This window comes from Coregonus lavaretus (genome assembly GCF_964263955.1).
Source record: "Coregonus lavaretus genome assembly, chromosome: 10".
Taxonomy (NCBI): Eukaryota; Metazoa; Chordata; class Actinopteri; order Salmoniformes; family Salmonidae; genus Coregonus; species Coregonus lavaretus.
Window position 1 is genome coordinate 1,667,119 of NC_139997.1, and position 27,504 is coordinate 1,694,622.

The window sequence follows — 27,504 nt, forward strand, 5'->3', positions numbered from 1 at the left end:
GCCACCCACCCACCCTGTCACCACCCAGCCACCCACCCACCCTGTCACCACCCACCCACCCTGTCACCACCCACCCACCCTGTCACCACCCAGCCACCCTGTCACCACCCACCCACCCTGTCACCACCCACCCACCCTGTCACCACCCAGCCACCCACCCACCCTGTGAGACCCTTCTAGCTATATTGCGTTGTTACAACTGAAGCCTCTCCTCCGTAACCAACGTTATGTGGTGGTGTTCTGTTGACGTCATGTACCGGTAGACTCGCTTCTCTTCAGTGGGATGACTTATTAACAGATGATTCACCTGAGGAGTCCGAGACATGGTTCCATTAACAGGTATCATCACGGACACGGGGGAAGGACGGTTGGCTGATGAAGCTGGGTGCCTGGTAGCAACCATCCTCCTGACCAATGATCTGCCTCCATTTTAAGTAGCATTGGAACGTTGAGCGAGGGGGACCAATGATCAGGCCCCCTCCTCTGTGACATCATGGTGTGACATCATCACGGTGCAACACTCAGAGCATTCTCAGCTAAACATGACCACCGCACCACTCAGATCACCATGACAACTACACACCTGTTTTTTGTTTTACAGGGTATCAGTGGTTTCCATTGAAATGTAAAGAGAAAGAAAACCGTTCAAAGCAAAATGGGCAATCTTTTAGTACCTTCATTTCTCTGTTTACTGTGCAGAGTCCTTGGACCGGACCAGACCAGGAAGTACAGTAGACTACAGTGGAGTACAGTAGACTACAGTAGAGTAGAGTAGAATACAGTAATAACCTGAGGATAATGGGCAAAGTGATGGTGCTTTTATTTGGCCCTGTAGCTGAGGTCTATCCACCTGTAGCTGAGGTCTATCCACCTGTAGCTGAGGTCTATCCACCTGTAGCTGAGGTCTATCCACCTGTAGCTGGGGTCTATCCACCTGTAGCTGAGGTCTATCCACCTGTAGCTGAGGTCTATCCACCTGTAGCTGGGGTCTATCCACCTGTAGCTGGGGTCTATCCACCTGTAGCTGGGGTCTATCCACCTGTAGCTGGGGTCTATCCACCTGTAGCTGGGGTCTATCCACCTGTAGCTGAGGTCTATCCACCTGTAGCTGAGGTCTATCCACCTGTAGCTGAGGTCTATCCACCTGTAGCTGGGGTCTATCCACCTGTAGCTGGGGTCTATCCACCTGTAGCTGAGGTCTATCCACCTGTAGCTGAGGTCTATCCACCTGTAGCTGAGGTCTATCCACCTGTAGCTGAGGTCTATCCACCTGTAGCTGAGGTCTATCCACCTGTAGCTGAGGTCTATCCACCTGTAGCTGGGGTCTATCCACCTGTAGCTGGGGTCTATCCACCTGTAGCTGGGGTCTATCCACCTGTAGCTGGGGTCTATCCACCTGTAGCTGGGGTCTATCCACCTGTAGCTGGGGTCTATCCACCTGTAGCTGAGGTCTATCCACCTGTAGCTGAGGTCTATCCACCTGTAGCTGGGGTCTATCCACCTGTAGCTGAGGTCTATCCACCTGTAGCTGAGGTCTATCCACCTGTAGCTGAGGTCTATCCACCTGTAGCTGAGGTCTATCCACCTGTAGCTGAGGTCTATCCACCTGTAGCTGAGGTCTATCCACCTGTAGCTGAGGTCTATCCACCTGTAGCTGAGGTCTATCCACCTGTAGCTGAGGTCTATCCACCTGTAGCTGAGGTCTATCCACCTGTAGCTGGGGTCTATCCACCTGTAGCTGGGGTCTATCCACCTGTAGCTGGGGTCTATCCACCTGTAGCTGGGGTCTATCCACCTGTAGCTGGGGTCTATCCACCTGTAGCTGGGGTCTATCCACCTGTAGCTGAGGTCTATCCACCTGTAGCTGAGGTCTATCCACCTGTAGCTGGGGTCTATCCACCTGTAGCTGAGGTCTATCCACCTGTAGCTGAGGTCTATCCACCTGTAGCTGAGGTCTATCCACCTGTAGCTGAGGTCTATCCACCTGTAGCTGAGGTCTATCCACCTGTAGCTGAGGTCTATCCACCTGTAGCTGGGGTCTATCCACCTGTAGCTGGGGTCTATCCACCTGTAGCTGGGGTCTATCCACCTGTAGCTGGGGTCTATCCACCTGTAGCTGGGGTCTATCCACCTGTAGCTGGGGTCTATCCACCTGTAGCTGAGGTCTATCCACCTGTAGCTGAGGTCTATCCACCTGTAGCTGGGGTCTATCCACCTGTAGCTGGGGTCTATCCACCTGTAGCTGGGGTCTATCCACCTGTAGCTGGGGTCTATCCACCTGTAGCTGAGGTCTATCCACCTGTAGCTGGGGTCTATCCACCTGTAGCTGAGGTCTATCCACCTGTAGCTGAGGTCTATCCACCTGTAGCTGGGGTCTATCCACCTGTAGCTGAGGTCTATCCACCTGTAGCTGAGGTCTATCCACCTGTAGCTGAGGTCTATCCACCTGTAGCTGAGGTCTATCCACCTGTAGCTGGGGTCTATCCACCTGTAGCTGAGGTCTATCCACCTGTAGCTGGGGTCTATCCACCTGTAGCTGTGATGTGTGTCCCAAATAACACCCTATTCCCTATTTAGTGCACTACTTAGTGCACTACTTTTGACCAGGGTTCCGGTCTAAAGTAGTGCACTATGTCTGGGCTCTGTTGGACCCGGACCAGGCCAGATCAGGCTGAACCAGGCTACCTGGACCACACCAGACTGCACAGCTCTGCTGGAGGAAAGCCTCTCTGCTGAGAGTGGTGGACATATGAATGGGAATACTGTGTGCATCCCAAATGGCACCCTATGCACTACGCACTGTCTGTCTGTCTGGCTCCTGTAACGATGGTCTGTCTGTCTGGCTCCTGTAACGATGGTCTGTCTGTCTGGCTCCTGTAACGATGGTCTGTCTGCCTGTCTCCTGTAACGATGGTCTGTCTGTCTGGCTCCTGTAACGATGGTCTGTCTGGCTGGCTCCTGTAACGATGGTCTGTCTGGCTGGCTCCTGTAACGATGGTCTGTCTGTCTGGCTCCTGTAACGATGGTCTGTCTGTCTGGCTCCTGTAACGATGGTCTGTCTGGTTGTCTGGCTCCTGTAACGATGGTCTGTCTGTCTGTCTGGCTCCTGTAACGATGGTCTGGTTGTCTGGCTCCTGTAATGATGGTCTGTCTGTCTGGCTCCTGTAATGATGGTCTGTCTGTCTGGCTCCTGTAACGATGGTCTGGTTGTCTGGCTCCTGTAACGATGGTCTGGTTGTCTGGCTCCTGTAACGATGGTCTGTCTGTCTGGCTCCTGTAACGATGGTCTGTCTGGCTGGCTCCTGTAACGATGGTCTGTCTGGCTGGCTCCTGTAACGATGGTCTGTCTGGCTGGCTCCTGTAACGATGGTCTGTCTGGTTGTCTGGCTCCTGTAACGATGGTCTGTCTGTCTGGCTCCTGTAACGATGGTCTGTCTGTCTGGCTCCTGTAACGATGGTCTGTCTGGTTGTCTGGCTCCTGTAACGATGGTCTGTCTGTCTGGCTCCTGTAACGATGGACTGTCTGTCTGGCTCCTGTAACGATGGTCTGTCTGGTTGTCTGGCTCCTGTAACAATGGTCTGTCTGCCTGTCTCCTGTAACGATGGTCTGTCTGTCTGGCTCCTGTAACGATGGTCTGTCTGGTTGTCTGGCTCCTGTAACGATGGTCTGCCTGGCTCCTGTAACGATGGTCTGTCTGGCTCCTGTAACGATGGTCTGTCTGGTTGTCTGGCTCCTGTAACGATGGTCTGTCTGCCTGTCTCCTGTAATGATGGTCTGTCTGGTTGTCTGGCTCCTGTAACGATGGTCTGTCTGGTTGTCTGGCTCCTGTAACGATGGACTGTCTGCCTGGCTCCTGTAACGATGGACTGTCTGTCTGGCTCCTGTAACGATGGTCTGTCTGCCTGGCTCCTGTAACGATGGTCTGATGGTCTGTGGATAATGAGAATAACAGTGGATCTGCTTGTTAGCCCTGATCTGACCTTTGACCCTGATCTGACCTCTTTAACTCAATTCAAAACTTAGTTTTGGTGTCCTCCTGACCCTTCAGGGCTAGCTCACTCTGCTCTGTCACTCTGCTCTGTCACTCTGCTCTGTCACTCTGCTCTGTCACTCTTCTCTGTCACTCTGCTCTGTCACTCTGCTCTGTCACTCTGCTCTGTCACTCTGCTCTGTCACTCTGCTCTGTCACTCTGCTCTGTCCTCTGTCCCTCTGCTCTGTCACTCTGCTCTGTCACTCTGCTCTGTCCTCTGTCCCTCTGCCCTGTCCCTGATACTGTTCCTATGCCTTGTCCTCTCCTCCTGTCCTCTCCTCCTGTCCTCTCCTCCTGTCCTCTCCTCCTCTCCTCCTGTCCTCGCCTCCTGTCCTCTCCTCCTGTCCTCTCCTCCTGTCCTCTCCTCCTCTCCTCCTGTCCTCGCCTCCTGTCCTCTCCTCCTGTCCTCTCCTCCTGTCCTCGCCTCCTGTCCTCTCCTCCTGTCCTCTCCTCCTCTCCTCCTGTCCTGTCCTGTCCTCCTGTCGTCTCCTCCTGTCCTCTCCTCCTGTCCTCTCCTCCTGTACCCTCTCCTCCTGTCCTCTCCTCCTGTCCTCTCCTCCTGTACCCTCTCCTCCTGTCCTCTCCTCCTGTCCTCTCCTCCTGTGTCCTCGCCTCCTGTCCTCTCCTCCTGTCCTCTCCTCCTGTGTCCTCTCCTCCTGTCCTCTCCTCCTGTCCTCTCCTCCTGTACCCTCTCCTCCTGTCCTCGCCTCCTGTCCTCTCCTCCTGTCCTCTCCTCCTGTCCTTGCCTCCTGTCCTCTCCTCCTGTCCTCTCCTCCTTTCCTATCCTCCTGTCCTCTCCGCCTGTCATATCCACCTGTCCTATCCTCCTGTCCTCCATCCTCCTGTCCTCCTGTCCTCTCCTTCTGTACCCTCTCCTCCTGTCCTCTCCTCCTGTACCCTCTCCTCCTGTCCTATCCTCCTGTCCTCTATCCTCCTGTCCTCCTGTCCTCTCCTCCTGTCCTCTCCTCACAGTTCGCAGAGTTAAATGGCTCCACTCTCTTTAGATCAGCCATGCATCCATCTGGGATCAAACCAAAAAAGAGAGATAATATAATTGTGTGTAAAGCGATATGTGATGTACACCTGGCATGAGATGACACTGAGTTGTGCTTCAGTGGAAGTGCTGTTTCCTCAGAGACCAGGACAAGGACCCAGTGTGGATTCTTTCATAGAACTAGAATGAGAAATATAATCAATTCCTTCTAATTCTATGGGTTCTATGGATTTCAGGTCCAGGCGAGGTGCTGTCTGTCTGTCTGTCTGTCTGTCTGGTGCTGCTGTGATGTAGCCTTAACATTCCAAGGAGGGTCATGTGACCCCCTGAGTAGCATTATGGGTAATTATTAGCACTGTGTCTGTGTCATCCAACCTCAGCTGAGGTTATGTCTCGTAATCGCCAGGGGAAAAGAAAAAAAAAAAGAAACATGATTTAGTTTTAGATTTTTGCAACGCAACGCAAGGCAAGAGATGGTGTTACTTAACATTTACTGTACCTTAAGCAAAACAACTGCAAACCCTTCCAAAAAAATAAATATATATATATATATATATATATAGGTTTTGAAGTTTACGGTCTTAACAGAAAGCAAAACTATTCAGGTCTATAATCTTAAAGGATTGGCTTTTTGGAAGAAGAAAAACATGACTTATTTTTGGTAATTTGTTATTTTCTATGGAAGAGAAAACCAATCTGAAACCTCACTGGGTTTCTGTACCACTATAATCATACAAGAAATCATGAAATAACTCAAAATCATATTTACTGTGTATTCACTTCAGTTCTTATTACGTGCCTTATAATCTAATGTGTTCATAAAGGTTTTAGACAGTTCTGTGTCTGAAATGGCACCCTATCCCCTATATAGTGCACCCTATCCCCTATATGGTGCACCCTATCCCCTATATAGTGCACCCTATCCCCTATATAGTGCACCCTATCCCCTATATAGTGCACCCTATCCCCTATATAGTGCACCCTATCCCCTATATAGTGCACCCTATCCCCTATATGGTGCACCCTATCCCCTATATAGTGCACCATATCCCCTATATAGTGCACCCTATCCCCTATATAGTGCACCCTATCCCCTATATAGTGCACCCTATCCCCTATATAGTGCACCCTATCTCCTATATAGTGTACCCTATCTCCTATATAGTGCACCCTATCCCCTATATAGTGCACCCTATCCCCTATATGGTGCACCCTATCCCCTATATAGTGCACCCTATCCCCTATATAGTGCACCCTATCCCCTATATAGTGCACCCTATCCCCTATATAGTGCACCCTATCCCCTATATAGTGCACCCTATCCCCTATATAGTGCACCCTATCCCCTACTACTTTACAGTAGTGCACTATTAGAGAATAGGGTGCAATTTAAGACGCAGACAACATCTTATGTACTACCTGGGATTGGTGAGAGGGTTGTTTTAATTCACTTTTTTATGTAGAGAAATGTAGATGTGTTTCTTTATGTGGGGGTTGACTGTATTAGATGGTCTTTTGACATGGAAGTTAATGTTTTGTGCTTTGAGTGCACTTAGAGAAATGAACAGGAAACTGAAATAACACAGTGTGGACTGTGGGCCTCTCTATCCCTGTAGGTGTGTGTGTTTGTGTGTGTGTGTGTGTGTGTGTGTGTGTGTGTGTCAAATTCCATCACACAAACACACATCATTTTAAGACATTCCTCAGAAGGATGAAGAAGAATGAAAAGTTTGAAGACTTGTGTCAAACGTGTTTCTACAGTGAAAGTCAAACGTGTTTCTACAGTAAAAGTCAAACGTGTTTCTACAGTAAAAGTCAAACGTGTTTCTACAGTAAAAGTCAAAACATGTTTCTACAGTAAAAGTCAAACATTATGTTTGTAGTGTGCTGATGATGCAAAATGAGGGACAAGTAGTGTTTCACTCATTGACTCTGAATGATTGTTGTGTCCCAAATGGTACCCTGTTTCCTATATAGTGCACTACTTTTGACTGGGTAGCTGTCAATTTTATGTGCTGCTAAAATCCACCTGGATAGATAGGTGTACGTTATTCTATGGGATACGAACGTTACCTAGGTATACAGGGTTGGGAGAGTAACTGATTACATGTCATCTGATTTCATTATATATATATTTTTGATTACAGAGGATTACTTATTGGATTACTTTTACATTCAGAAAGGAAGTTTGCGAAAACAAATACATTATGACCAATGTTTCCCCCAAAATAATTAGGCACTGAGCAAATTTCACGTCTGCTGAGCGCAAACTTGAACGTTGTGAAAATCCAGTGCAAATTCCACGCGTTTCCTGTGAACGCTGAGGCTGAACCCGCTTTAAGTTACAGTTTTAACAGTGGCCCAGTTGGCTACTGTGGCTATTTGATCATAATGTAGGCCTACCAGAGTGGCCTACCATCAAAAACAATGGAGAAAACGCATCCCATAACATTTTAACATGGAAATATCTGTTCTATCATTCAGCCTACAGCAGCAGCCAATGTGTGGTGTTTAATGTCGGCCTACATTCCATGAGACTTTTGAAGAAAAAAAAACATGCAGGGCTTGACATTAACCTGTTTATCCACTTGTCCTTCAGACAAGGAGGTGACTGAAAATGTTGTTGTGTTGTTTGATGCAAGAAACCACTTTACAAAATAAAATGCATTATAATTCCCATACCATTACTATAGAGTAGCCTATTGGCTACTTGGCTTATTCCAGCCTGTCTCAAAATACAACACTGCCCCTTTAAGACAAAAAAAAGCTATTTTCCTGACTCGCTTTTCAGAGATGTCTAGAAATGTATACGTTTGTGCTCTTGTAGGAAGCAATCACTCCCCCATTGCTGACTACAGATGATCTATAACTGGGATAATAACTCACTAACTAGCAAAGGATATGAACACATGATCTATAACTGGGATAATAACTCACTAACTAGCAAAGAATATGAACAAATGATCTATAACTGGGATAATAACTCACTAACTAGCAAAGGATATGAACAAATGATCTATAACTGGGATAATAACTCACTAACTAGCAAAGGAAATGCACAAATGATCTATAACTGGGATAATAACTCACTAACTAGCAAAGAATATGAACAAAATGTGCACACGTGGCTACATGCAGGTCTCACTTTGATCTCAAAACAAGTGCATCTACTCACGACCGCTCACGCTGTAAACACGGTCCAGTTCAAAGTAAATGGCACAGGTCCATTTATGGCAATGGTCAATTTGCGTATAGGCCTACTGCAGCTCTGATTGGTTATGCCGCACCAGTCTGTGTCGAGGACGGGCTGAGTCGTGCCTGTCAATGCAATAGAATCCTACTCCGAAGCGTTCTGCCAAAAAGACAAAGACAAAATCTCTTGCATAGTTTGTTTTGTTTCGGTATGTTTAATTGAAAGTTGCTAATATCACGTTTATTCGATCACAATTACCACAGTAAAGGGAAGCGTTGGTAGTGTTAACAGGGAAAACTCTAGAACAGTGGTCACCAACCTTTCCTGAGTCCAGATCACTTTGAGTCAAAATGCAAGCGGAGATCTACCACTCAGATTTTTTAACATGACTTAAAAAACGTAAGCATGTGCAACATTAACCAATGAAAAACAGTTATGTAGTAATGAGGTTTGTGTAGTAGGCTATAGGTCCAATACATTATCACCGCATATTGGCTTTGCTTGAATTGCCCTGCCAATGCATTGTTGTTCGGGACATTTAAAACAATATTATATGAAAACATTTGAGGCTATATGATCACACCGGTAATAGATCTGTTGTTGTATTACTTGTGAGGCACAGCTGGAGTGAGCATACATTTAAATCATTTTGCATTTTTTATTTATTTAACTGGGCTGATGGTGCCTCCATCTGATGGTCAGTCTCAGCGGAGGGAGAGGGCAGAAGACTGAGGGTCCGCCTCTGCGTGCCAGCGGACAGCTTAGAGGGAATATTGATTATGACACCTTTCTGTTTTCTCAATGACATTCAATTCAGCATTGAAAAAAAGGCAAGTTTAAAGTTTGTTGGTTCCACCTACGCGAGTCTGACCACAAGTCAGAGACCACTATGATGACACACCAAATGATGTCCACCAATCAGAGACCATTATGATGACGCACCAAATGATGACCACCAATCAGAGACCACTATGATGACACACCAAATGTGTTTTGATGGATAATTTTTGTCTTCTTCTAACGCCTCTTAAGGGGAAAGTAATCCAAAAAGTAACTGAAAGTAATCTAAAAGTAACTGAAAGTAATCAGATTACGTACTGAGTTTGGGTAATCCAAAAGTTACATTACTGATTACAATTTTGGACAGGTAACTAGTAACTTTAACGGATGACATTTATAAAGTAACCATGTGTATATATGTTATTCCTTTGATGTTGAGGCCCACAACTCCCACTCAGGTCATTTCTGGTTTTCCTCCATTTTGCTGTTTTTGAGTGAAGCTGTAAGAGAACCTCCCATCTGTGTGTTTTTAAAGTTGTAATCTTATTTTACTTGTTTCTCATATTATTCATTTTAGTGTATTTTGGTTGCCTGGTTTTTGATCTGTAGTGATATTTAAATGTCTGTGTATTTTTTTTCTCTCTTTGAAAGGTGAACTGGTTGTCTGTCACTCTGCTTTTCACAACAACAGGTGTTTGAGTCTGCAGAAAGCCCTGAGAATGTGTGTCTGAAATAGCACCCTATTCCCTAAATAGTGCGCTACTTTTTTTACGGAGCCACAGGAGTCCCCCCTGGCACTGACCTCGACCCGAAGTTTTTGGTTGCATCAAAAGTAGCTCACTGTATAGGGAATAGGGAACAATTTGGGACACAGACTGGGATGTAGTGTCTGAGGGCTGGTTCAGACCGTGAACCTCATATAAACCGTCATCCTGGTTATTGATGTTGCGCTGCATGTAACGCCCTGGACCAGAGCTAGTCTCCCGCTGAGCTGCATGTAACGCCCTGGACCAGAGCTAGTCTCCCTCTGAGCAGCCTTGGTCAATGATCTTCATCCTCCTCCTCCTCCTTTTGGGGATCGATTCTCTCCGTCTAAAAGCTACGTTGTTTTAAAACCCTTGTCATTTCGGAACAGGAAAGAAGCCGGGGCTGACTGTAAAATCATCTGTATCATCATGAACGCTGATCATTCTGGATATGTCCAAGTGTTCTAGGTCTCTAACCGTCAGATATTTACAGTGTTGAGCTCTGTTCTCTCTCTTTCTCCACTGAATTGTTCCAAGTCTACGTCCCAAATGGCACCCTATTCCCTAAATAGTGCACTACTTTTGACCAGAACCCCTATGGGCCCTTGTCAAAAGTAGTGTGCTAAATAGGGAATAGGGTGCCATTTGGGACGTAGACCCAAGTCATGCCTTAACTCAGGCAGCATAGTTCAGTCATGATGACAGACTTTTGTTTTTAATTTACATTTTCAAACGTTTTTATACTGAAGAGTCACAAACAACAGAAACAAAGAGGACCAAAGTTGATGTGCCTTTCATTGATCCTCACCTTGTTCCCTCCATCACTATTGTTTAAATTATAGACCATCATTGCTGAAGACGAGGTCATTGGCTCTCTCAAAACATGGGTAAAAGTATGGATGTACATTTCAGTCAAAATATCATTTACAACATTTTGACAGGAATCTATCTCCATATTAAGGGAGGCCATTCCTAGCCTGGTTAACCCAGACTGAAACAGTGAAATGTAATGAAACTAATGAAAATCAGGTTGGATACCAAGCTAGCTCAATGATTCCCACAGACCCACATAATAAAACGCAAAAAACAACAACAACCAAATGTACCTTTAGCTTTACTTTTGAGTTGTACAAGAAGACAACACGAACTGAAACCAAAGGAACTGAATCCTCTTATTAGAACATCAAGTCATGATCAATAGTTGTAGCGACCTTCGCTGGACCAGGGTTTTGATTCCTGGCCGGGGCTACCCCGCGAGTTTGCTACAATAGTGTTGCTTTAATAGTGACTTTTCCTTATTATTGCTGAATTACATTGGTAGACAGTGATTGGAGAAGTTAAATAGAATTCCAGTTCCGTTAAGAGTTTTAAAGAGGCATGTAGTTACACAGAGATCAGTCAGAGGACCGAGTCCCAAACAGCACCCTATTCCCTACATAGTGCACTACTTTCTGACCCGAGCCATATGGGCCCTGATCAAAAGTAGTGCACCATAAAGAGGATAGGGTGTCATTTGGGGTGCGGGAAGTGTCTCATCTGATCTGATTTAATTTGTTTTTCTTGTGTCATCAAAGGCACGTCTTGATAATGTACCTTATTTATAGCTAATATTCAACGTTTCACTACCAAAATAAACAACGAGGACGTCTGTAATCGAACATGTTCCCTTTTCAAACCTGGCCAAAAAGGTTCATGGGAACAAGAAAGCTACAAACAACAACAACGAGAGACATTAAAGGCCCAGTGCAGTCAAAAATGTGATTTTCATGTGTTTTCTATGTATTTCCACATTTATGAGGTTGGAATAATACTGTGAAATTGTGAAAATGATGATAATGTCCTTTTAGTGTAAGAGCTGTTTGAAAAGACCTCCTGAAATTCCAGCCTGTTTTGGTGGGATGGAGTTTTGGCCTGCCTGCTGACATCACCAGGTGGTAAATTAGTTCATAGACCAATAAGAAAGAGTTCCAAACCTCTCTGCCAATAACAGCTAATTTTCTGTTTTCCCCTCCCCCACTCAGACCACTCCCAGACAGTCCTAGCAAAATTCTTGCTTGAGAAATTGCTCTTTGCCAAGAAGCTATTTTTGTTTCTTTTTGATCATTTGAATCACGGTTAGGTCCTTAATTGTTACCCAGAAATGATTTGATACTGAGATAAAAACAATGGCTGCCTTGGACCTGTTTAAAAAATATATATATTTAAAGATGATGAACACAACATGAAAAAAAACAACTTGTCTTGTGTATTTTGATATCATACCAGGTTTGATTTGTAAAGCAGTGTGTGTGATGTAGTGGGGAGTGAAACAACAGGTGTCCTTAGTAGTTGATGTAATTAAAATGCAAATAGAAGATTAAACTATTAAAGAAACATATTTTCTAATTTTGTGGTGCATGGTTGAGTGGAGTTTCTGTATTTGATATAGAAACATTTTTTTTTTCATGTTTTCGATTGATTACTATGATTATTCTAGTTATTATTATCATGATTCTCATTATTATTACACCAGAATCTCTTCTTAATTTTTTCCTAAAGCAACTTTAATTGTAGCATGCCTTGAATAAATGTCATGACCTCTGTACTTTCCTCAGTCCTCTTGTCTTCTTGTCTTCTTGCTTTCGGGCTCCTTCCTCACACGTTGTCAATCAAACCAGTCTCCGGAAGAATCTCAATAGCATTTTCTTGACTCCGCGCGTCCTCTCTCCTCGCTTCATTCTCAAAACCCATTGGATGAGAAGGTCAACGGGGAGGGACCTCTGACCTCATCTAATGGGTTTTGAGAAGGCGTGGAGAGAGGACGCGAGGAGTCAAGGAAAAGCAATTGAGATTCTCCCTCAGTGTTCCTTCGTCCTTCCTTTCCTGTCTAACGTCTCTCAACAACTGCAGTGTGACTGACTGTCCTTTTACCCAATCACGTTGCCCGCCACTCCAAAGCTCCACCTGCCTCGCTGTTTTCTTCCTCTAACGTCTCCCTCTAAAGGCAACAACCCATAACTTGACTTGACTTAAACCCTTTTACTCTGACGGACCATTTCTCAGTCCTAGAAGATTAAACCAAGTACTGGACTAAAAGTCATTCCACTGAGCATGCCTAAGGGGTGCATAGGTTATAGGTCAACACAACCAATGACCCCTGACATCACACACCACAGGACGGACGGACGGACAGACAGGCCCTGTAGCGAGGTCAAAGGTCAAAGGTCAAACTCCAAACTCATCTAGTCCTTATAGTAACATGCTGTATGGGCTTCTCTATCTGGGATAGATCGGACAGACGGACGGACGGACAGATATATTGACAGACAGACAGACATATTGATAGATATATTGATAGATATATTGATAGACAGACAGACAGACAGATATATTGACAGACAGACAGACATATTCATAGATATATTGATAGATATATTGATAGACAGACAGACAGACAGACAGACAGACAGACAGACAGGACAGTATTTGCCCCCTTTCTAATTTTCTCTACTTTTGCATATTTGTGATACTGAATGTTATCAGATCTTCATACCAAAACCTAATATTAGATAAAGGGAACATAAGTGAACAAATAACACAACAATTACATATTTATTTCATAAACAAAGTTATGCAACACCCAATTCCCCTGTGTGAAAAAGTAATTGCCCCCTTACACTCAATAACTGGTTGTGCCACCTTTAGCTGCAATGACTCCAACCAAATGCTTCCTGTGGTTGTTGATCAGTCTCTCACGTCGCTGTGGAGGAATTTTGGCCCACTCTTCCATGCAGAACTGCTTTAACTCAGTGACGTGTCAGTTTTCAAGCATGAACTGCTCGTTTCAAGTCCTGCCACTACATCTCAATTGGGATTAGGTCTGGACTTTGACTAGGCCAATCCAAAACTTCCAATTTGTTGCTTTTTAGCAATTTTCATGTAGACTTGATTGTGTGTTTTGGATCATTGTCTTCCTGCATGACCCAGCTGTGCTTCAGCTTCAGCTCACAGACGGATGGTCTGACATTCTCCTGTAGAATTCTCTGATACAGAGCAGAATTCATGGTTCCTTCTATTAAGGCAAGTCGTCCAGGTCCTGAGGCAGCAAAGCATCCCCAAACCATCACACCACCACCACCACCACCATGCTTGACCTTTGGTATGATGTTCTTACTGTGGAATGCAGAGTTTGGTTTTCGCCAGGCATTACTGGAACCATGTCGTCCGCGCAGCTGGGTCATGCAGCAAGACAATGATCCAAAACACACATCTGTTGGCGAGCAAGTGGGAGGGTTTTCAGCGGTTTAATTAAATCACGTGTATTCAGCGCGCCCAAGGGAACCACGCCTGCAACGCCCCTTACACTCCAGCATAAGGTCAGTCTGAATACCAACTACTGAGAAGGACGTAGGAAAGGTGTATATTTCCTACGTCTGAATTGGGACCTTAGTGAACTGGAGATCACTAGTAAAGTAATCTCTCCATGTATTAATTGGTATGGTGGCAGTAGGTGTGCAGATAGAGCACTCTTCACAAGCATTAGAAACGTTTTTTTTTTTTTTTTTTTTTTAAACCTTTTGGTTTAGTCTCATTGAAATACAATCTGTTTTTTTCAAGACAGAACGGCTGTGTTCCAGATAGCAGCAGCAGAACGGCTGTGTTCCAGATAGTAGCAGCAGCAGAACGGCTGTGTTCCAGATAGTAGCAGCAGCAGAACGGCTGTGTTCCAGATAGCAGCAGCAGAACGGCTGTGTTCCAGATAGCAGCAGCAGAACGGCTGTGTTCCAGATAGTAGCAGCAGCAGAACGGCTGTGTTCCAGATAGTAGCAGCAGCAGAACGGCTGTGTTCCAGATAGCAGCAGCAGAACGGCTGTGTTCCAGATAGCAGCAGCAGCAGAACGGCTGTGTTCCAGATAGCAGCAGCAGAACGGCTGTGTTCCAGATAGTAGCAGCAGCAGAACGGCTGTGTTCCAGATAGTAGCAGCAGCAGAACGGCTGTGTTCCAGATAGCAGCAGCAGAACGGCTGTGTTCCAGATAGCAGCAGCAGAACGGCTGTGTTCCAGATAGCAGCAGCAGAACGGCTGTGTTCCAGATAGCAGCAGCAGAATGACTTGTTTGGCAGCAGTAGCAAGTGACAGCGCAGTCAGACATGACGGAGAGACGGTTGGCTCCTATGAGATGTCTCATTCCCAGTCTGTGGAGCAGGTCTGTCCCAGTCTGCGGAGCAGGTCTGTCCCAGTCTGCGGAGCAGGTCTGTCCCAGTCTGCGGAGCAGGTCTGTCCCAGTCTGCGGAGCAGGTCTGTCCCAGTCTGCGGAGCAGGTCTGTCCCAGTCTGCGGAGCAGGTCTGTCCCAGTCTGCGGAGCAGGTCTGTCCCAGTCTGCGGAGCAGGTCTGTCCCAGTCTGCGGAGCAGGTCTGTCCCAGTCTGCGGAGCAGGTCTGTCCCAGTCTGCGGAGCAGGTCTGTCCCAATGGGGAGTGGGTGATTGTTGGGGCCATGTTTCTGCAGGAGCTTCAGTGACGAAGACTGCTGAACTGCCATGGCATACTGGCGGCTCGCGGTCGCCCAACCCCTATTAAAAGACACTATGTTGGTGTTTCCTTTATTTTGGCAGTTATCTGTAGGCGCTCATATAATCTCGGAACACAGAACCACACGTGGCGTGCACGCTGGCCAGCCATGTTAGAGAGGTGCTCATAGGGCTTAGAACTCAAGTTAACCACACCTGTGTGGAAGCACCTGCTTTCAATTACTTTGTACCCCTCATTTACTCAAGTGTTTCCTTTATGTTGGCAGTTACATGTATATAATACTTGTATTAACACAATTAGTATTCAATGAAGACTGTACACCTTGGTATGGTTTGATAAAGCTTTAATTTCTCCTGCTATGGCACAGTTTCCAGCTGTGATCATTCCGCTTCATAATACAATACAAATCATATCAAAACAAATCGTTTTTGTTTTTTTTAAACAGAAGTTTGTCCAGCCTTTGTTTTCCCACTGCTTATAGATTAAATACCTACTAAATCATCATCAAACTTTAAATAAATTAGGCGTCATAAAGCAGTGCTTGTAATGGTATCAATCAAACTTCATAAATATACAGACAGAGAGAGAGAGAGAGAAGAGCGAGAAGCTTGTAATGGTATCTACAACAACGTTATAAATATACATAACATGTTTAAAAAGAATCTAGCATCTATACAATTTAAATAGACAAGACAGAATGGATCCCCAGTAGATCCTGTTCTTCTGTCAGACTGAGTGAGGCCTTTTATGTTACAGATAGAATGGAACCATATTCCCTATATATTTACATATATTGCACTACTTTTGACCAGAGCAGCCATGTCCAAGCCAGAATGACTCCATCTCCTGTTTCTGAAGTACAACCCCTGGACATGACGCTATAGGCTGCCCCTTGGTCAAAAATAGTGCACTATATTAGGGAATAGGGTGCCATTTTTGGACACAGCCAGAGACACTGATACTTTTGGTCCTCTAGAACGGCAAGGCAGTCTCTCTCACGCTCACATTCACACGCTCATTCACAGATCCAGTACATCATTCACACGCTCATTCACAGATCCAGTACATCATTCACACGCTCATTCACAGATCCAGTACATCATTCACACGCTCATTCACAGATCCAGTACATCATGAAGCAGTCTAAAACAGGGCGTTGGAGACTCGTCCATCAGTGAGGTGAACAGAAGATGCTTTATGATGAGAACAGTTGAAAAGAGGAGACACCAGCAATCTGACTACAGCTCTGATCGTCACATCCAAGCAGCAGCAAGATGGCTGCCAGATTATAAAACTGTCCCCCCTAAATCAAAGTTCGACTCTCCACAGTGTGCTACTGTCAGGGTTGGGGCCAATTCCATTTCAATTCAGGAAGTACACTGAAATCTCAATTCCAATCCATTCAAACGCTTTTTAAATGAGCTCAACTTGGAATTGTAATTGGGTTAACTTTCTGAATTGACTAGAATTTAAATGGAATTGACCCAACCCTGGCTACTATGTCATCTACGGTGGTATATGATCAGCTCTAACTGCCAACCTTAACGCAAATAGTCTACTTATATTTACATGCATTATTACAGTCAGTAATTGTTTCTAACACCACCACATTGCTCTGAAAGGTGAAATGTTCTTTTTTTTTTATTCAGTCTCGTCTTCCGATAACAAATCTGAAATGTTTCAATACAGGATATCGTATATTTATCATATCTATCCTGTTTTAGTGGAATACAGCAAAGTCTCGTTCAGGAAGCTGTATTCATTTATTGCTGTTACTTTTGCTTCCTCTCTTTGTCACTAAAAACTATTACTGCATCCCAAATGGCACCCTATTCCCTACATAGTGCACTACTTTCAACCAGAGCCCCCATAAGGCTCTGGTCAAAAGTAGTGCACTATATAGGGAATAGGGTGCCATTCTCTGGTCTAAAGTAGTGCACTATATAGGGAATAGGGTGCCATTTGGGACGTAACCAATATCAGCCATATCAATATTTATTTGTGTGCATCAACAGCAGATTTGAAAATAAGTTTTCCTCATTTTCCTACCGTGACTGACAGAAGTAAACAGAACCCCATCACCAATCTATCCTTCATCTCTTCAGCTGAGCAGGAAACCAGTAGCCTATGATCATTGTCAAGACAGTCCAAACAGATCTGGGACCAGGCTAGGAGAGACGAGGGAGAGGGGTGGGAGAGAGGGGGTGGGGGAGGGAGAGAGGGGGTGGGAGATGGAGAGAGGGGGTGGGAAATGGAGAGAGGGGTGGGAAATGGAGAGAGGGGTGGGAAATGGAGAGAGGGGGTGGGAGAGGGAGAGAGGGGGTGGGAGAGAGGGGGTGGGAGAGGGAGAGAGGGAGAGAGGGGGTGGGAGAGAGGGGGTGGGAGAGGGAGAGAGGGAGAGAGGGGGTGGGAGAGAGGGGGTGGGAGAGGGAGAGAGGGGGTGGGAGAGGGAGAGAGGGGTGGGAGAGAGGGGGTGGGAGAGGGAGAGAGGGAGAGAGGGGGTGGGAGAGAGGGGGTGGGAGAGGGAGAGAGGGGGTGGGAGAGAGGGGGTGGGAGAGGGAGAGAGGGGGTGGGAGAGGGAGAGAGGGGTGGGAGAGAGGGGGTGGGAGAGGGAGAGAGGGGGTGGGAGAGGGAGAGAGGGAGAGAGGGGGTGGGAGAGAGGGGGTGGGAGAGGGAGAGAGGGGGTGGGAGAGGGAGAGAGGGGTGGGAGAGGGAGGAGGGGTGGGAGAGGGAGAGAGGGGGTGGGAGAGGGAGAGAGGGGGTGGGAGAGGGAGAGAGGGAGAGAGGGGTGGGAGAGGGAGAGAGGGGGTGGGAGAGGGAGAGAGGGGGTGGGAGAGAGGGGGTGGGAGAGGGAGAGAGGAGGTGGGAGACAGAGGGGGAATAAGGGTTTTCTATTTCTAACTGCTCTGGTAGAAATTATAATACTAGAATCAGATGGAGATTCACATTTCTAATGCCTTAATTTCTTTGTTCAAATTCAGAAGTATAGTTTGGGAGAAAGTCAGTTTACAAGTTGGAAGCAACATGTCCTGTGACGATTGGGAAGTATCTACCCATCTCCCATAACAGTTGAAACCTACTGTTCTCTGGTAGTCAGCATGGAGTCCAGCGTTTTAAACATGATCAGTAGGAGAATCAATCTGCCAGCATTTGGCATCAACACGTTTCATCACTCCAATAGCGTGATTGTGCTTTAAAACGACTAATCTAATACAAATAGATTAGAAAATAATCCAATGAATATGATGAGGTTACCCATGCAATTAAATAATTGTAACTACTTCAAGATTAAGGTTGCCATGGGAACATATCAGTCTCCCCAGCCCCAGAGTCTGAAAGGTAGTCCTCTATACGGGGGAGATATTTACATTTAAGTCATTTTAGCAGACGCTCTTATCCAGAGCGACTTACAGGAGCAATTAGGGTTAAGTGCCTTGCTTAAGAGCACATCGACAGATTTTTCACCTAGTCGGCTCGGGGATTAGAACCAGCGACCTTTCGGTTACTGGCACAACGCTCTTAACCACTAAGCTACCTGCCGGATACGGAACCATTTGGGTCAGACCTAGAGACCTCCCACACTACACAATGTGACACTAATGAAATGAAAAGGGGGGGGGGGGGGGGGGCAGAAAATTGAAACACATGGACAGTTTGGACAATCACATTCCACATTTAGACCTGGGACACCAGGTGGGTGCAATTCATTATCAGGTAGAACAGAAAACCAGCCGGGCTCCGGACCTCGTAGGGTAAAGAGTTGAATACCCTCTGCATCTCAAATGACACCCCTATGGGCTTTGGTCAAAAGCAGTACACTATATATAGGGAATAGGGTGCCAATTTGCGACGCATCCAGTCTGTTAAAAATAGCCAGCAATCTCACAGCAGAAGACCATGGCGCTTTGAAAACCTGACCAGTAAACCCAAAATGGACCAAAGAGAATCCGTAGGTTTGGAGCTTTAGTTCTCACATTAAAACACTATTAATTGAGGAATAGGGTGCCATTTGGGAGGTAGGCCGTCTCTCACCATGTGGATGGTCAAGAGGAAAACGAGCCCCCTAATAATAAATCTAATATCTCAACAAACTGGTTAAAAAACGATCAAACACTGGACAATTCTTTATCTTAAAAAGAAAATATGAATTCCATATGAAGTTTTCCATCCATCACGCCCATAGCGGGTTGTTTCCTTCCTTCCATCCATCACGCCCATAGCGGGTTGTTTCCTTTCTTCCATCACGCCCAGAGCGGGTTGTTTCCTTCCATCCATCACGCCCATAGCGGGTTGTTTCCTTCCATCCATCACGCCCAGAGCGGGTTGTTTCCTTCCTTCTATCCATCACGCCCATAGCGGGTTGTTTCCTTCCATCCATCACGCCCATAGCGGGTTGTTTCCTTCCTTCCATCCATCACGCCCATAGCGGGTTGTTTCCTTCCTTCCATCCATCACGCCCATAGCGGGTTGTTTCCTTCCTTCCATCCATCACGCCCATAGCGGGTTGTTTCCTTCCTTCTATCCATCACGCCCAGAGCGGGTTGTTTCCTTCTATCCATCACGCCCATAGCGGGTTGTTTCCTTCTATCCATCACGCCCATAGCGGGTTGTTTCCTTCTATCCATCACGCCCATAGCGGGTTGTTTCCTTCCTTCTATCCATCACGCCCATAGCGGGTTGTTTCCTTCCATCCATCACGCCCATAGCGGGTTGTTTCCTTCTATCCATCACGCCCATAGCGGGTTGTTTCCTTCCATCCATCACGCCCATAGCGGGTTGTTTCCTTCTATCCATCACGCCCATAGCGGGTTGTTTCCTTCCATCCATCACGCCCATAGCGGGTTGTTTCCTTCCATCCATCACGCCCATAGCGGGTTGTTTCCTTCTATCCACTCAATGTTGCCATCTCTCTCTGGTCGCATCCCAAATGGTACCCTATTCCCTCTATAGTTCACTACCTTTAACCAGAGCAAAAAGTATGGGCAAGTGTGGGCCCTGGTCAAAAGTAGTTGACTATATAGGGAATAGGGTGCCATTTGGGATGCTCATCAGTCTGTGTCTGCTATTGTCTCTGGTCCCTGGAGGTGATAGGACTCAGGCAGGCAGCTATACGTCCAGGATCTCCTCGGCCGTACCTCCACATCGTAACCTGTAGCGCCCCGTTCTCCAGCTGATGGTGGGGTCCCACAGCGCCGACAGGAAGATCTGGATGGTCATGGACTCTCTGATGAACCAGGCTACAGCGTAGTCCAGTTTGGAGAAGGACGGAGCACCGCCCTGTAGGGGGAGAAGGGACAGAAGGGAAAAACACGTTGTGTTTGTTTCTTCTAGCTGATTTATTCTGAACTTTTCTGTCTCTCAGAGTAACAAGCAGTGGTTATCAGTTTTACTTCCCAGACATAAATATCAGACATATTATTAACACCAGACATATTATTAACACCAGAGAACATGCTAACTTGACAGTAGGTGAAATCTGATTGGCCCAGGAAGAAAGGAAAAGGTTCTGCTACTCATGAGATGGTAGGATTCATTCAGACCTAATGAAGACTAAATTACATCAAACATCTCTCTCTTTCTGGTGCTCCTTACATTCTGTTTGGTGCCTAATGTTTTTAAAGTTGGGAACAGTGGGTATGTGTTTATGAGAGTGAGGGAGACAGAGCGAGTGTGTGAGGGAGGGAGGGTGTGGAAGACAGAGAGAGTGTGAGGGAGAGTGTGTGAGGGAGAGTGTGTGAGGGAGGGTGTGGAAGACAGAGAGAGTGTGTGAGGGAGGGAGGGTGTGGAAGACAGAGAGAGTGTGTGAGGGAGAGTGTGTGAGGGAGGGAGGGTGTGGAAGACAGAGAGAGTGTGTGAGGGAGAGTGAGTGTCTGTGTTAACTGAATAGTAAAGAAGGTTTCATGCAGTGTTTTCCCCTTACTGACACAATGACATGCAGATCAATCTACAGCGCATTCGGAAACTATTCAGACCCCTTGACTTTTTCCACATTTTGTTACATTACAGCCTTATTCTAAAATGGATTAAATTGTTTTTCTCCTCATCAATCTACACACAATAACCCCCCCCCCCCCAAATTTCAGTTTGGAGTAAACTGTTTAGACTAAACGTTTTGCAACAGAATTGCAAGGTGACTACATACACCAGGGGTCTGCAATAAGCCAGACAGTGTGTGAGTGCGTGCCTGTACCTGGACCCCTCGGAGCTGGATGTAGTCAGAGATGAACCAGGCCAGACAGTGGCACATGAAGAAGACCATTATATCCCAGCGGAACACGTGATGCGCTGCCCAGCCAATGATCAGGCTGGCTACGAAACACTCAGAGATGGGCTCACAGATGGTGGCGGGGAGCATGTTGATACGAAGCTTGGCCCACCTGAGAGGGAGGATGAGACCACAGAATTAGAATGAACAGACGTCCCACATTCAGGTAAATGGTGTTATAAATGGGTGGAATGGTGGCCATTTTGAGTGTCCACATAGCTGTAAAGCAGGAAGTAATAATATTCTGTTTCTATGGTTGCGACACTCCTTAGACTATCTATAGACACAGTATAATGTCTTAACATCCCACTTTACACAAGTGAAATATCTATTTGATCAAACTGTTTTTATTCGTTACATTGATCAGAGTGGGTTTGGTAGATCTGAAGCAATCTGAATCCCAATGTGGCAGGCTAGTCGGTGGACTGTCGGGAGACTGAAACGGCTAAATTAACCTTTAGAAATAATGGCCCATGTAAATCATCTAGGACAATGGTGTCAAACTCAATTCCTGGAGAGTTGTGTGAATGGTGGCCATTTTGAGTGTCCACATAGCAGTAAAGTAGAGGAGAGTTGTGTGAATGGTGGCCATTTTGATTGTCCACATAGCAGTAAAGTAGAGGAGAGTTGTGTGTCTGTGACCTTAATGTGTCTACTGTGACCTTAATGTGTCGTCTGTGACCTTTAATGTGTCGTCTGTGACCTTTAATGTGTCGTCTGTGACCTTTAATGTGTCGTCTGTGACCTTTAATGTGTCGTCTGTGACCTTTAATGTGTCGTCTGTGACCTTTAATGTGTCGTCTGTGACCTTTAATGTGTCGTCTGTGACCCTCCAGGAATCTGCTCTATAACAAATGGGTGAGTGTGAAAAGTTTAAGCCCTGATAGTTTGTTTACCTGATCATGCGGGACTGGAACTGAGCAATTGAATAGGACCCGGAGTTCTGCATGGCTACCTGCGTTGCCATGGAGAATTTCCATCCTCTGCAAGATAAGGAGGAGGGACAAAGGAAACATTAAAAGGGAAGTTCAGCCTCAATCACTCCCGTTGATTGTTAGCGAGCGGTGGCTAAAGTTAGCGGACCTTTGTAGTGGCAGCTTAAAGAAAAAACAACCCACATATTACAGATCCTCCTGGCCCATAGACTACTTTCAGGTTGAGGAACTATCGAACATCAAGTTGTAAAATACCGAACTTCCCCTTTAAGACCTGGAGTTAAGACCTGGCCAATGGCGTCAATAAACCATAACACGACCATATCAATCATTGATGTTTTGTGGCACAATAAACATCAACAATAAAACAGGTCAAAGTAGCAAGGGACTATAAGGCAAAGATGTAAACAGGGGTTGGACCCGGGTTCAGGGTAAAGAATTGGAAAGCAGAAATATATATATATTAGGGCTGTCAAAAATAGCGCGTTAACGACGTTAATTAGTTGTTTGCTGTTAATTACGTCAATTTTTTTAACGCATTTCACGCATGCGCAGTGTGACAAATTATTCAGGTCAGGAAAGTGGTTGGGAGCTAGAGGCGAGATGGAGCAAGGTGAGCAAAGTGGGCCTATTGACGGATTCAAATATAAAAAGAATGATGATGGTACAGTTAACAAGTACAAGGTTATTTGCAAGATTTGTAAGAAGGAGTTTCAATTTCACCGGAGCTGTTCAAGCTTGAAGTACCATGTCAACGCCAAACATGCGTTTGCTGGGCCGTCAGATTCAGCAAGTGGTTTGCGCCAGACCACGCTGAATGTTTGCAGGCAATTAACAAAATCAACCTCAGATAATTTGATATCTAGCCACTCCTGCAACCACTGTTCCCTGTGAACGACTTTTCTCAGTTGCAGGTCACATTGTGAACAAGAAAAGGTCAGCTTTACTTTCAGAAAATGTGAACAAGTTAGTTTGCCTCAGCAACTGGCTGAAAGATGATGAAGCTCAGTAGATTTGAAAGGTGATGTTCAAACAAAAAGACCAGTTTCAGTGCAACATGTTATAGTAGTTAGCAACTGGATTTTTGAGCAACTGGATTAAAGAATGGAGGAAAAGGTAAAAGATTGTTCTTTGGTTTGATTTAAAAGTTTTATTGAAAATGTTTTTTTCCACAGATGACTCAAATTGTGCAAAAATGTGGTAGGTCACTGTTATGATTTGACTACATTTATTGCTTTCTGTTCAATTGAATACTGTAAATTGTACATCCTGGTTAAGAGGAATGCCAAAGAGGAAGTGATGGAACATTACAAAGACAAATATTATGGTGTGTAGTATGTTTCAGCTTGATTTAAAACACCATTATTTGGCTGTGTTAATAAACAGACATAATATGAAAATTATGTATCTGTGTCCTGTTATTTATCTTTTGGTATGCATTTCAGAAAAAAAATGGTTAGGATTCAGGTGTAATTGCAAATAGTGATTAATCATGATTAATCCACTGAAAATTCTGATTAATTTGATTAAACATTTTAATCATTTGACAGCCCTAATATATATATATTTTTTTTTTTTAGGAACAGAATCAGAACCGTGAATGAAAGTGATCTATACTGTTCCGGAACAGAACCATTCTTTTAAAAGCAGTTAATAACGTTCTTTCACCTTCCGGGCATTTTTTTCCCCGGTTCCACAAAAAGACCTCACTCTGTCACTCAGAAACGTATTCCAGTGTCTGCCTCCCTGCCAGAACATCTTTACAAGTGTGTTTGCCAGGATTTCTGAAAATGTGGCGCCGGACAACGTGACCTGGAAGATTTTAAATTTACTGGACATCAATATGCATTCAGATCCGACCTCGCGCTGCCAGCACCATCAATAAACAAGGGATATTAGCCAAATGAGCCACATTTACGTGTCCTTAAACAGCCTATAACAAATTACAAAAACACCATTACTTGTGTTTCGACGTGTAACATACGCAGAAACTTTACAGACAACTTTATTGCCTTTAAAAAAAGAAACAAATCCCTAAAACAATAATTGTTAAAAGATTAAAAACTGCCGAATTTGTGAAAGTGTTTATCCGACATGTTGTGGTTGCTTGAGGCTCGGTGATCAGTAGGCTATTAAACAAACAATCAAACAGGCAACAGAAGCAGGATCTGTTTTATTTCTGTAGATATGGATGATTTCTAAAGCCGGGCACGTTTAACAGTTCGGCTATTGATTATAGACCTAATTAAGTTGGGGTTTCCTCTCTCCTCACTTTTCTTAGTTTCAGAACCGCGGACAGCGACCGCTATCCAACGCGGGAGAAAGCGCGTTTGTTACAAAATATTATTAGTGTTGCACCATTGTTCTTATGTAATATAACCATATACAATTTCAGTAGCACAATTCTCAGACTGATGGACTGGGCCCATCCCCATGGATCAGGAGCCATTTTGGGCCCATCCCCACGGATCAGGAGCCATTTTGGGCCCATCCCCATGGATCAGGAGCCATTTTGGGCCCATCCCCATGGATCAGGAGCCATTTTGGGCCTATCCCCATGGATCAGGAGCCATTTTGGGCCTATCCCCATGGATCAGGAGCCATTTTGGGCCCATCCCCATGGATCAGAAGCCATTTTGGGCCCATCCCCATGGATCAGGAGCCATTTTGGGCCCATCCCCATGGATCAGGAGCCATTTTGGGCCTATCCCCATGGATCAGGAGCCATTTTGGGCCTATCCCCATGGATCAGGAGCCATTTTGGGCCCATCCCCATGGATCAGAAGCCATTTTGGGCCCATCCCCATGGATCAGGAGCCATTTTGGGCCCATCCCCATGGATCAGGAGCCATTTTGGGCCCATCCCCATGGATCAGGAGCCATTTTGGGCCCATCCCCATGGATCAGGAGCCATTTTGGGCCCATCCCCATGGATCAGGAGCCATTTTGGGCCCATCCCCATGGATCAGGAGCCATTTTGGGCCCATCCCCATGGATCAGGAGCCATTTTGGGCCCATCCCCATGGATCAGGAGCCATTTTGGGCCCATCCCCATGGATCAGGAGCCATTTTGGGCCCATCCCCATGGATCAGGAGCCATTTTGGGCCCATCCCCATGGATCAGGAGCCATTTTGGGCCCATCCCCATGGATCAGGAGCCAAATCAGACAGGGTTCTTCTAAACCATTTTATTTATTTATTTTTGCTACTGCTCGACTAAAAGAAATCTCGGTCAACCCACAGCCTATCGACCAAACAATCGATTAGTCGACTAAATGGGGTCAGCCCTAACTTCAATGAAAAAGGTCACCAATCTTCGCAAATCAACAGTAGCCTAGGCAAAGACTCCTCTCTCTCCCCAGCAGCAGGCGCACGTGCGGAGAGAATGGTGCTGAAGCGTGAATTCTGTGCTGAAGCGTGAATTCTGTGCTGAAGCGTGAATTCTGTGCTGAAGCGTGAATTCCGGGTGTAAGCTATGATAGATACAGCCTCTCCTTTGGCTGGATACAATTTTATTTATCTGCTTTTTAAATAAATAAAAATGATCTGCCAAAACCCTCCTCACCCCTGGAAAGCATACTCTAGTAGCCTACTGACATTACAAGCGTGATTAAGAAATGAGGGAGAGAGATTTTTTTATTAGAGAATGGATTAACCTTTTCAATGATAGTTAAGGATACTATAGTTATCACATGTCACATTGGATTTATTAACTACAAAAAGGTAAGACATGTTTTTATTTAATTCTGCTGCTGCTCTGCAAAAAAAACCAACATAAATAAACTATATTAACCTGTACTTTTTGGCGGGTTGGAACCGGTTCAGAACTTTATTTTGCTGGTCGGAAAAGTGGAACGGAACGAAAAAAAAATGGTGGTTCTAGTTCAGAACGAAACGATTGGAAAATCATTTTTGGTTCTAACCACTGGATGTAACCACTATAAATTACATGCAAAACAAATAGGGCTGGTTTCCAATGAAAATATTAGACCTAGTCCTGGACTAAAAAGCATGGCCAATGGAGAATCTTAATCTAGGTCCTAAAATCTGCCTATAATTCAATTCAATACCAACATTCAGAATATATATAAAATAAAAAATTAAAAGTGACAACATAAACTAGGCTGTAAATACATTTACATTTTAGTCATTTTAGCAGACGCTCTTATCCAGAGCCACTTACAGGAGCAATTAGGGTTAAGTGCCTTGCTCAAGGGCACATCGACAGATTTTTCACCTAGTCGGCTCGGGGATTAGAACCAGCGACCTTTCGGTTACTGGCACATCGCTCTTAACCACTAGGCTACCTGCCGCCTAGGCTCTAGGATGCATTGAGCAAAGGGTGGTTAAGGTAAGCAGCAACATGTATTTGATATGACTGTGTGGGGCACCTGTCAGCGATGTAAGGTAAGCAGCAACATGTATTTGATATGACTGTGTGGTAATGACTGCACCTGTCAGCGATGGCCTTAGCCATGAAGTAGTCCTCAGCGATGTATTGAGCGAAGGTTATGAGCCCTCCAGCCTGGTCCAGGACATCTTTCCTCATCAGACACGACATTCCTGTCACACACTTAATACCCGTCACGTTGGCTGAGATGTAGGAGCGCGGGTGGGACGTGCCAAAGTACACCTGTTGGGAAAATGGAGGAAGATTAGCAGGACAGGTAACAGTCTTTAGCTCGACGCCTAGACCTTCGACGCCTAGACCTTGCCCAAGTACACGAGACAAAAAAGGCAAGAATGGAGAAAAAAAAACATGAAAAAATGTAACATTAATTTCTGGACTTCTGTCCCTTTTGTGTGTGTTTAGGAACCACCCTTCAGTTTTTTGGACTTCATTGTTTATTGGTTTAACGCACCACAAAAACAAATATCAAAACAAATACTATTTACGTTTAAAAGGTTCTTCATCTGTCAGACAAACAGGATGGCGAATAACAATCTATTGTTGGAAAACGAACGTCGTTATAAAATGAGCGAGGTCTGCACAATTCTAAAAAAAGGCATAGGAGTCTGTCAGAAACAGTCAGAGGAAACAAAACACTTG

General features: G+C 45.3%; 2 protein-coding genes across 2 annotated transcripts in view; both read right to left on the reverse strand.

The window, feature by feature from the left end:
• Window positions 1–275: 275 nt before the first annotated feature.
• LOC311135791 (uncharacterized protein) lies at window positions 276–15,264 on the reverse strand (the record flags this gene model as incomplete). Its single annotated transcript, XM_084169833.1, has 4 exons — window positions 276–307; window positions 790–850; window positions 935–2,569; window positions 14,875–15,264. The coding sequence occupies 4 exons, from the start codon at window positions 15,262–15,264 to the stop codon at window positions 276–278; spliced, it is 2,118 nt and encodes a 705-aa protein (XP_084025959.1).
• A 4,331-nt stretch (window positions 15,265–19,595) lies between these two features.
• Window positions 19,596–27,504, reverse strand: part of LOC311136689 (ceramide glucosyltransferase-like) — a 35,133-nt gene continuing 27,224 nt past the window's right edge. The window contains exons 6-9 of the mRNA XM_084170916.1: window positions 26,909–27,087; window positions 22,416–22,502; window positions 21,445–21,631; window positions 19,596–20,531 (exon numbers count right to left, since the gene is read on the reverse strand). Coding sequence (XP_084027042.1) covers window positions 20,361–20,531; window positions 21,445–21,631; window positions 22,416–22,502; window positions 26,909–27,087 — 624 coding nt within the window. The 3' untranslated portion in view covers window positions 19,596–20,360. The remainder of the gene's footprint in view (window positions 20,532–21,444; window positions 21,632–22,415; window positions 22,503–26,908; window positions 27,088–27,504) is intronic.